The sequence below is a fragment of the Bacillus rossius genome (genome assembly GCF_032445375.1).
Source record: "Bacillus rossius redtenbacheri isolate Brsri chromosome 4 unlocalized genomic scaffold, Brsri_v3 Brsri_v3_scf4_1, whole genome shotgun sequence".
Classification (NCBI taxonomy): Eukaryota; Metazoa; Arthropoda; class Insecta; order Phasmatodea; family Bacillidae; genus Bacillus; species Bacillus rossius.
This window is the reverse complement of record NW_026962010.1, coordinates 30,251,204-30,263,431: the sequence shown is the minus strand read 5'-3', so window position 1 is coordinate 30,263,431 and position 12,228 is coordinate 30,251,204. Positions and strand designations below refer to the sequence as shown.

General features: G+C 38.3%; 1 protein-coding gene across 1 annotated transcript in view; it reads left to right on the top strand.

The window, feature by feature from the left end:
• LOC134541519 (uncharacterized) overlaps positions 1-12,228 on the top strand; it is a 66,507-nt gene that overhangs the window by 52,103 nt on the left and 2,176 nt on the right. Inside the window, exon 2 of the mRNA XM_063385030.1 lies at positions 10,941-11,238. Coding sequence (XP_063241100.1) covers positions 10,953-11,238 — 286 coding nt within the window. The 5' untranslated portion in view covers positions 10,941-10,952. The remainder of the gene's footprint in view (positions 1-10,940; positions 11,239-12,228) is intronic.

Sequence of the window (12,228 nt, the reverse complement as noted above, 5' to 3'; positions counted from 1 at the left end):
TCAATAGCTCACTCACTAACATGAGAAGTGTACAATTAGAGCTTACCAACTACTTGCATACTATGGAAACGAATAAGCAGCACTTTGTGGATCAACTGAATAAAAATCTTTCTGAAATGCTAATAAAATTAAGTGACATGTTTACTTCGGTGTTGGAAAATAAGCTCTTTTCATTTGAAGGAAAGTTGCGTGAATCGATTTTGACTAGTGTTAAAGATGTGCTAACATCAAAATTAACAGATGCTTTCCAGACAATAAGTGTAAGTAGCATAGATAACACTCAGCGGTTTACACAAATGGCTCGCACTGTCGATAGCATGAAGAATGATATACATAAATTACTTTCTCTCATCAATACAGGTTCGAAGCCTGCTGCTCCTAAACCAATAGCTCTACCGAAGCCTGCGACTCCTAAACCAATAGCTCCTCGTACTAAGCCTAAGACATCGTAGGATGTAAAGCTGGGTACACAAGTGCGATTGCTCTCACTTTTAGCGGTTCGGGTTTAGAGCTATATAAGACTTCAGTTATCTCGTTTGTCTTCAGTTATGTCGCTCGAGGCAGATAAGCTAGACCACGTCATTAAGAATGTACGTGCTAAATATTTATTAGCAAAACGGGCTCGCCTAGAGCGTAATGAAATCAATGAAGCTATTTTTCAACCAATTACTTCCCGACTTGAAAAGGTAACACCTACACCCATTGTGAAACAAGAACCCTTACAATCTACTTTTAAAAACCCTCAACCTAAGGCTACATCTAGTAGCAGCGATGATGATTTACCACTGAATCTATGGTATAGGAAACATCAGAATTCTGAACCTACTACATCAGATGAATCCAATACCGATGAAGCACAAACATATCTAAGTAATTTTAACCCTAGAGTAAATGATGTCATATATGGAGTATATCGTCGCAAAAACAGATGGTTTATAGGTAATTCAGAAATATTCTTTCTCCCCAAAAGTGAGGTACGTGTGAATGATGAAGTTTTTCGGGCTGCACCTGGCTTATACGAACTACTATTCACACGAGATCCATCTGTATACTCCGACATGGCCTTAAAACAGTATAGACATTTACTTGAAATCACGAATGGATATTTTAAAAATAATAATGCTTTGACTGGACAGTATAAGACATTGGAACATCCAAAATTCGGCATTATATACCACATGTTTGGAGGTATCGGGTCGCAGCGGAAAGGTAGTGGACTAGTGCAAAAAACATTTGATTTGAAGCGCAAAAGAGACTATATTTACTGGGATGATCTAAACGAGTTAGTTTCTCGACTTCGCTTGTTACTGGCTTCGCAATCAGCCGGACATACTGGTCACAATAACGAAATACTGACTATTCTGGAAGAACTGCGTGAAGCAGGTTACATATCATGAGTATAGCTGGGATTGCCCGAGAGCTTCATGCTCCTGCAAGACGGAACTACAAACGTCGTAAGGTTATAGTGTATGGTCTTAATGATTTATTTCAGGCAGACCTTGTTGAGATGATTCCATATTCACGAATAAACAAGGGCTTCAAGTACATGCTAACAGTCATCGATGTGTATAGCAAGTTTGCCTGGGCCAGACCTGTACAATCGAAGAATGCAGCCGATGTAACCAAGGCTATGGCAGACATTCTGCGTGATGGGCGCATACCGTCACACCTACAGACAGATCTTGGCAAGGAATTTTACAATGCAGCCTTCAAGGTTTTGATGAAAAACCATGGTATCAATCACTACTCCACATTTAGTAATGTTAAAGCTTCTGTAGTAGAAAGGTTTAACAGAACATTGCGCACCAAGATGTGGCGTCAGTTCACAGTTAATGGTAATTACATATGGTTGGATCTTTTGTCGAAACTTATAAGTGAATATAATTCCACAGTGCATTCTACCACGAAAATGAAGCCTAAAGATGTAAAGGATGATCGTCTGCTTGGGACTGTATTCACCAACACGAAGAAGAAAGATACACGCAAGCATAAAGCTAATGTTGGTGACATTGTGAGAATCTCCAAGCAGAAAGGTGTCTTTGAGAAAGGTTTCACGGCGAATTGGAGTTCTGAACTTTTCCGTGTGACACACGTTCGTGAATCGGAACCCAGGACCTACTACCTCGAAGACTTGGACCACAAGCCTATTCGTGGTGGCTTCTATGCTGAAGAGATCCAGCCTACGATGTATCCGGACACATATTTGGTGGAGAAAGTTCTCAAACGAAGAAATGGTCGGTCTTTTGTGAAATGGTGGGGTTTCCCGTCTCAATTTAATTCGTGGGTAGCAGATACAGAAATAGAGAAGCGCTAAAGGTGAATAACACCTCACTTACATTTTTTTTTCAAGTACTTAGTCATGATTATTGTTTATACATACATTACAACATTTAAAGTATGATTATCGCACAGGAATTATCTCATGTAATTTATGAAGTTGGGTAGTCTAAATATATATTTGGCTATTCAATTGTTCTAGCTCCTGTAGCAGACGCCTGTTTTGTCTGCTGCGGGAGTGACGTCTGTGCTCGGGAAGAGGCTTTCACAGCAGCGCGTGTTCGGGCAGGAGGAAACACGCAGAGCCACTCAGGGTGTTTGTGCCGTCAACCATAGGCTGCGCCGGGTTTTTGGAATGTGTTGTGCAGGATATTTCGAGCGAGTTCTGGGGCCTCACAGCATCGCTCCGCTAACGTGGTAGTCTGCTTCTAACCACGCTCTCATCATCATGGCTTCATCCAGCGACAGCGAAATGGATGATAGTAGGGAGCGATCCCGCAGCCCTCTGCATCGAAGGACACTTTCTTCCCTGGACAGAGAGGCTGAAAATGATGCCGCTTGAACTGCCATTCTGCTACTCAGCAGTGGTAGTGATGATGATGATGATTATGATGTTGATGATGACAATGATGATCAAGATGATGATGATGGCGATGATGACGAAGATTTTGATGATGATGATGACGAAGATTTTGATGATGATGATGAAGGTGATTATGTAGACATGGATAATTATACGGAAGATGAGTGGGATGCTTATTTACAAAATTTGTTTGCGGAGATAGACGATGAACGGATGACGAGAGATTTTGAATTGGAGGAGTAATTATTATCTTCCTTCCAACCTCTTTGCTGTCATCTTTTGTTGTTGTAATTAATGCTGGGAAGTATGTTTCAGCGATGGTTATTTGTCCCTCAATGTTTGCACATATTTACCCTCCCCTTGTGTTCTTATGGGAATTGTTTTCATTTTTCAGCTTCGTGGAGGGGTAACACAGCCAGGCATGGCACTTGGGATAGTGTAATCGGATGGATGGTTTGTTTGTTACAAACAAATGAAAAGCCATTCCCTTGCATTACTCTTCTGGTTCCATGCTTGCCCGGTGCCAAGTCGGGGTAAAATAGTGGAGGCATAATTTCTAAGTAGTGTCGAGATGTAGTATAGTGGTTCCAAACTGACTACAATTGCTACAACTGTCTGCCACTACGAGAAGAAGAGAGAGAGACTCTACACAACACCAATATTTTATAAATACTCTATCATATTTAATAAAAATACATTATTAATTAATAATAATATGGCTACAGGTTCCAAACTTATCCCGACTTGTCTAGACTGACTACATAACACTTGGCGCCATCCGGCAGTAACTTTAAGAATTAAAGATGACGACGGTGGCGCGCTCCGGCGGTAACTTTAAGAATTAAAGATGGCGACGGTGGCACACTCTGGTAGCAACACTAGGAACTAAAGATGGCGATGGTGGCGTCATCTGGTATCGATTGTATGAACTAAAATATGGCGACGGTGGCGCCATCTACCAGCCAACTTGAGAACCAAGATGGTGGCACCTCTGGCAACTAATTTTTGAATTTGGCGCGCGATACTAGCGACATCTACCAGCCAACTTGTGAACCAAGATGGCGGCGCCTCTGGCAACTAATTTTTGAATTTGGCGCGCGATACTAGCGACATCTACCAACCAACTTGAGAACCAAGATGGCGGCATGCGGCACCTGCCTGCCGACTCCCTAACTAATATTTGAATTTGGCGCCATCTGGTAGTCTGTGCTGGAATTAAAGATGGCGATGGTATAATAATAATTTGAATTTCATGCATTTGGGAAGGCAAAGACACCCTCCCCCCTTTTATCATAAAACTTGACGTCAGTACGTGGCATATATAGATTATTTATTCCACCATATCCCAATTGGTCTCGTGGTCTAGTGGTCAAGGTGTCCGCCTCGTAACCACGACATCCTGGACGTTTTCACGTCCCATGGATCGAATCCCAGCCTCGGCACTGAAAATATTTTAGTTAAAGAAAACAATAAAATAATCCCTGCTGCTATCTGGTGGCGACCAACAGAACTATATGACGTCGCAAGATGGCTGCCTCCAGCAGACGGAAACAAGATGGCGGCCTGCAGCAGACGAAACAAGATGGCGGCCACCAGCAGACGAAAACAAGATGGCGGCCACCAGCAGACGAAAACAAGATTGCGGTTGATGTTTACATCGAATTTCAAAGTTCGAAAAAAAAAAATTCAAATCCAAGATGGCGTCCGTGACACAAAGTGCAACGGTGACGTCACGATTCGAAGTTGGTGGAAATTTCTAGAAATACAAAATGGCGGATGGATTAGCATGGATTGGCATACAGATTGGCATGGATTAGCATACAGATTAGCATAGATTAGCATACAGATTAGCATAGATTGGCATAGATTAGCATATATTGGCATAGATTAGCGTAGATTGGCATAGATTGGCATAGATTAGCATAGATTGGCAAGGTCAAAGGTCAAGGTCAAAGGTAATGATGATGTCATCCAAGATGGCCGCCGATGACGTCATCCAAGATGGCCGCCGATGACGTCATCCAAGATGGCGGCCGGCTCCTGGCTCCTGCGCCTGTTCTTGAACCCCCCTTTTCCAACTACTTACACACGATGATTGGCCCCTTAAAATAATTATGCATGCTTGTGTATGAACGTGCGAGGTAAGAGTATTAAGAGCGACTTTGGCACGTACAGTACTGACGTACTTTATACAAAAGCTATTATAAGACATTTTACTATATACTATATACTGTAAGGGATTACTCCCTTTTTTTTTTGGTTTGTTGACCCAGCCCTTTTAGCAGTTAAGCCTTCCCGGCCTAGGACCCCCACGGGCGTGGATACGGAGTACGCCGTATACGCTAATCGGGAAAGGTATTAGAGCTTCATCTATGATCCAGCCCAGCATACTCACCACCTCGGCCCCCTGCCTCACTTAGCTAACTGACGTTCTTTATATAAAAGTTATTATAATACATTAGGCGGAAACCCTAACATTTATTATGAACAAAGATAAGATGACCTCTATGAACGTTAAAAAACTCGCCAGGGAGTTTTAGTGAAAATGCCTTTTTTTTATTTAACTTTTTCATTGTGACGAATTGTATACATTAAATAAAAAAAACAATTAAAAACAAAATACAGTTCACAAATTGATCATATTATTCTTAAAATAAAAATTGTGCAATTTTTAAATATCATTTTTTTTCAAAGCACACATTTTGTTACCGATTTTATTTTACATGGTATGTGACGTTTTATTAACTAACTTCAGTGCGAATTTTTTACTTCACTGACGATCTGGTGGGACTGGTTCTGGGGATATTTGTTTGTTCTTGAACAGTAGGGGCACAAAAAAAAAACTCTTGGCGACCAAAGGTTGGCATTTACCAGCACTTGTGATTTCACACAAGGACGCCTGCAGGAAGCAGTAATACTAGTAACATTTCCACTCAAAGTTGTTGTGTGGTGCCCGTTTTCTCTTCATGGGGCAATATTTCTAGGTGATAGCTGATGATAACTTCACAGTAGCTAAGGGGGGTGCTAGCCCAAGGTGAATCCCAAATCATAACCCTATGTAGTCTACATACAAGTATAAAGCCACGAGAAAAGCCGTAGAGTGGGATAATGGAGTAATAATAAAACTTAATGATCTGGCTTTCCCCACTGTTTAAAATATAATAATTGTGTTAAAATGTCACCATAAACATGCAAGGTTGATGAAATATACCTAATACACAGACATTGTAAAATTATACAGTTCTGCATAGTTAAAATTGAGTTGTTTAACACAAAATTTTATATCTATGTTATTTCTTTCACTTACTTAAAAAAAAAGGAAATTGTTTTCAGCAACCACCAATCTAAATATGAAACTCGTCATACGAAGGTCAAACAATTAACTATGAGTATTATTTTACCGGTGACTCGACTCAATATACATGCAGAGACATGTGGCGCTGTGATATGACAGTAAGCTTACAAACGGATATGTACGGATCTGTATCTTGATCTTATCATACTGATCTTAGTTTGCCACTATATCACTCGAGAAAATTGCTGGGAACGCACCTTACATACATGCCAGGTCTGATTCGTTACTCAGTCTCCCTGATTGTGATTGTGCGAGTTTCCACTTCTACTGACTTAGCTGAAGACCAGATGTTAAATGAATTAATAACATATATGTAAATGTTTTATTTAGTAGGTTATCTTTTTTAAGTAAAGTTAATATATTAATATTATTTCATAAAATAAGAATTGAAAAATCACTCAAAAAACATAGTAACATTACTTTGACTGAAATTCTGATTGTTACCATTCTGAAGTATTGTAACATAACCTTTCCGAAATGTTATAATGCTACTTTAGTGAGATTTTGCTGTTCTACAGTGTTGCATACCGTCGGCTTACTATCAAAACCGGCTAAGTCTGATTTGTGAGACTTTGATGCTTTATATGACTTGGTTCATAAATTACTGACACACAGGCCTTAAAACTTCCAGAGTATATTTATGAATGCAATTCATCTATCGAACTTAATTTAAATTTCATATGTTCCTGAACTCTTGTATTACGAAATTAAAACCTTCTATGACTGATAACCTTAAAACATGGCATGCAAATTGTGCTTCACTGTTTGTGTTCTTCGAGAATTGTAGTGAGTGTTTATATTACATATGGAAATTAACAATTACTCAGTAAATAAGGAATGGATATGTGAGTTTCATGAAGTTTATAAAAGTTTTACTATAGCTTTTACAATTGAACGAATGACAAAAATAGTTATAAGTTATGTTTTTATTCAGTACAATTACTATAATTTAATACTCTAGCTTTATTTTAATGTGATTTTCTTGTGATAATGAGTTGAGTACATAATGTGATTTCAGGTACAATTAGAGATAGAGACTTACTTTTACATAGGCGTATCTTTTTTCCAAGCAAAATGTATGTCTAGATGACAGTATAATATTGCTTTCTTAGCCAAAACCAATAATTTGGAGAAGCATGAGGAAATTAAATGTTCGGATCACGTTTTGGAGCAGAATAAGTCTGGCGAAGTTATTTTAGAGGACAATGGAAACTGCAATTCAGTTAGCGACACTAACTTAACAGCTCATATCATACCCACTGGTGTTATAGAACTGCATACAGAAAAAAATTCACAGGAAAAAGAATGTTGTAGGGTGTCTAACGAACCTCAAGATTTGCGTTCTGATGTTTCTGTTAATTTAAGTCATACAGATGCATCACAAATGGGTCGTGTTGGAAAAAAAAAGTAATAATATTAATGTACCACGTCTTTTGCCAAATAATTCCCTTGGAGAAGATGAAAACCTAAACAATTAGACCTATGAGCCAAATTATGGTCGAAGTAATGGAAATTCAGAAAAAAAAATGTCATTTTGGGCTTAGAAAAGAATATATATCCCATAAAAACAGAAAATGCAAACTTGACAAAAGCAATTGGAATAGCAAAGAGAATAAAATGATAAGAGGAAAGAGCTGCGCTTACAAAGGAATGAGTCGAGATGAAAATGAAAAATGGGTTGCAAACCAAGACAGGAAAGCTCGGAAAATAAAAGGTACTTGTAATCGCAAACAAAGTGCAAGAGATACACAAATTAAATGTAGAATATTTACAGCAGAATACAGACAAAATATTTATGATAATTTCTGGCATAATGTGAATTGGCCAAAGAGAAAAGTCTATGTTGCAAGCCTTTAGACACATCCTGGTAAAAATTAAAAAAATCAGTTTAATGAAGTATCACTCACGCCGGTTAAATACTTTCATTTGTTACTTGAGAAAAAGGGGAATCCGTGGGATAGTATGCAAGACTATGTTCACCAATACATTGTGTCTTGGTAGTCTGTGTTTATAACTGGGCAATATCTTCGAATAGAGATGAGCCGTCTGCTGACGAAGAAGAGACAAGAAGAGAAAGTTCAAAATTGAAGGATGAGAAGTGTTGCTTGGAATTTTTTTTAGTGATTTACTAAAGAAGGAATCACACTATTGCAGGGAATCTACTACTAAACTGTATTTGGAACCTATACAGACCTCTAAACAATCTTTATACAATGTATATTTACAATATAGTAACAAAATAAATATTGTGGCATTGTACATAAAAATATTTCATGAAATATTCAATGATAAAAATTTCATCCCCAAAAACGATCAATGTGATCTTTGTGTAAGCTTCAAGGGTGGAAATGTTTCAGAAGACAAAAAAAATAATGAACAAATTACAAGCGAAGTGAGGCTCGGAAAGAGACAAGGAATATCGAAACATGTTTTCACCATGGATTTACTTTGCCTCATGTTGAGAGATTCTGCATATATTACAAGAAAAAGTTCATCATGCTTAATTTCACTCTATTCACTTTCAAAATAAAATATGGTTACAGATTTTTGTGTCACGAAGCAGAATTTGCTTCAATATTGTACTACTTTATCGATGAAGAAATAATTCTCTGTAGAGACGGCTGTTCATACCAAAACAGATATGCTATTCCCTCCAACGCACTCTTGCATTAGTCAAATAAGAAGAACATTATCATCACCCAAAACTACTTAGTGTCAGGGCACACTCAAATGGAGTGTGATAGTATGCATTCGACAATTGAATGTAATCTAAGGAATGTAGAGCAGGGTATCTTTCTGTTTGTAAGATGGCAAGAATAAAATCTAATCCATATAAAGTAAAATATGTGCAAGATTTGCAACTTCTTCCAATTGAAGTACTATTTTTCAGTTCATCCAGGTTTCCAAACAGGTGATCCCAAAGTCAACAATCTTTGTGCAATTCAGTATTAAACTGACAGGAAAAATTCGTTATGAACTGAGATTTCCAGATGAGTGGAAGGTTCTTGAGAAGAGGTCACGAAGAACTCAATAGAATGGTAATATAAAGGAACTATACAAAGAATCCAGACCCATTACAAACAGTAAATATGATCATCTGCAGGAGCTAAGACATGTGATTCCTTCAAATTTTCATTTGATTTATGACACTTTGCAATACTGAGATAACTAGTTTTGAAACATTAAAGGCTGTACAACCATGTATATAAGCAGAAATAGGTGATAGGTTTTAATTTTAACACGCTCATATTAGCTTCATACGTATGTATGTTAGTATGTAATGGAAACTTTGAACATGATTTTGACCCCTTCAAAACGTCGGATTAACTCGAAATTTGGCACACTTATCATGGACCGATGACAATTCAATATTTTAAACAGTTAGACCCGTTACCCTTAATAGGATAATCAGGAAGAGCGATTTTTTGTTTTCCTAAAACTGGTACCTAGTGTCTATGCGCCAAGACCAAGAAGGGAAATTACCAGGCGCGCCGATCACCTATTTCTCGGATAAGTTTCCGACTTTGAATTTGATTAAATTTTCGGAGAGGGAACCTGAGAACCGGCTATCTCATCCAAGGGAGGCAGCAGGCGCCCAAATTGCTCATTTCTCGGATAAGTTACTGACTTAGAATAAACATAATTTACTTCCCAATTTTATTGAAAATCAGTGATTTTCATAGTAGGATATTGAAAATATTGTGTACTATAGTTCTTCAACATGCTATATCGAATATATGTTTTTAAAGCAGCCAATATCTACTCAAACTCACTTTAATAGTAAACTGATGTAATAAAGAAAACCCAAATAAAAATGAAAAATAAATAATAGTTTTAAAAAACTAAATAATGCTTTTATAGAAAATCCGACTAAAAATGAAAAATAAATAATAGTTTAAAAAACAAAAAAAAATTTTTATAGAAAATCCAAATATAAAATTAAAAATAAATAATAGTTTAAAAAACTAAATCGCTTTTATTGAAAATCCAACTAAAAAAATTAATTTTAATAAATTCAATTAAGTATAGTGTAAACAAGAAAAAAATGTATTTTATTGTATAAAAAGCGTGGGGTGCATGGTGCCAATAGTTATAAATATTTTATTGACAGATATGAGTAGAAGGATTATCATTTTGATAATATCTTAAAAAGCATCCCACGCTTTTTTTTACAATAAAATACATTTTTTTCTTATTTACACTATTCCTAATTTGAATTTATTAAAATTTATTTTCTATTTTTGGTTGGATTTTCTATAAAAGCGTAATATATAGTTTTTTTTAACTTTTTTCATTTCATAGTTCGATTTTCTATAAAAGCGTGTTTTTTAGTTTTTTAAACTATTTATTCATTTATTTGAAGTCACCTTTGCCTTTAGGTGGTGAATGGGATTATGTTAGCAGAATCTCCTATGTCTTACTTTTTCTTCATTCTATTGTATAATTTGTTCTGTTTTAAAAATTAAACAAATCATTTACACAATGTATTTTCCTTTCTTTATAATTAGACATCACTTTATTTTGAAATTTTTATTTATTACAGCATATCTGTATTTTAAATCATATCCCCAAAAAAATATTTTTTGGCCTCTCCTGTAAAAAATTGAGTTTTAGACTTGGGAGCTCTTGATAGTGATACGTGTGATACATGACTGAGCCATTTCTAGAGTGTGCATGTGCGAGGCACGTCGAGAGCCGGTGCGTGGAGCGAGGCTGTGTGTGCAGGAGAAGAGCGACATGAGGTTCCTGCTGGTGCTGCTGGTGCTGCTGGTGCCCCTGGCGCAGGCCGCCGTCAGGTCGGAGGGCGAGTGGCGCGGCAAGGTGCAGGGCCTGGGCCAGTCGTCGGGGGACAAGCTGCCGGTCCCCGCGCGGTGGCTGCTGCCGCCCCACCGCGAGCTGCTGCCGCCCCGACGGGAGCCGCTGCCCTACTTGGAGGCGTCCCTCTTCCGCCAGGCGTCCACCACCACCACCACCACGCCCAGCACTGAGGGCACCACCACCACCACCACCACCACCGAGCCAGGTACTACAGACCTAGGGCCGCTGCTCTGTGGCGCAAAACTACCAGCGCTCTGAGCCATCATGTTCTTCTCATTATGGTAACTGTGCCAGATGGTCCTCGGTGGCCTCATTCGATAATGCGAAAAGGGTTGCGAGTTCAACCCCAACACTGCTACCAGGCACTGGTAACAACTCCCCAGCAGAACTCAGACACATCAGCATTGAGTGTGGAGCCAAATAGAACCTTAAAGATACCATCTCCTTAGCTTCTGTGCATAACTGTTCAACGTAAAACCCTTTCAAACAAAACAATATATGCCATATGTTACTACAGGATAGGGGATATCAAATTATAGTGTTTTCATCTCTTCAGACATTCCTTTATTAATCCAATTACTATCACAAGTCAGGTCACATCAAACAATCACAAACTCTGATATTGGTTTCAGAGCGGGGAGTGATTTTAATGAATTCGGTAACTTGAGAATCTGACATGTGCATTTACACCGCTTACAATATCACTTCCAGCTAAATCACTATAAAGGTACAATGACTAGTTCCTTCCTCTTTTATGATGATTGAGTTATAGCTATTCGACTCTAAGCACTTAATCACTGTTAAAATTTAATCACTTCTAACGAAATTCAATATTTTCTTACAGGAATTTAGGTTTGTGCACATCTAGGTAATCGCAACTATAACGAAATTTTGTTTAGGTTAAGTGAGTGACATTTAAAAACAATCTGCAATGATGGTAATGTACTTTTATCGTAAAAAAAAGATATATATTCGGGCTCCTAGGTTGCACGAGCCAGCAGGACTGAACGAAGTGCAACTGTTTTTGATGGGCTGGTAGGTGGTGGCTTGTCGCAGAGGCAGAGGAGTTCCCGCTGAAGGGCTTGTGGCTGGTGGCTTGTCGCAGAGGCAGAGGAGTTCCCGCTGAAGGGCTTGTGGCTGGTGGCTTGTCACAGAGGCAGAGGAGTTCCCGCTGAAGGGCTTGTGGCTGGTGGCC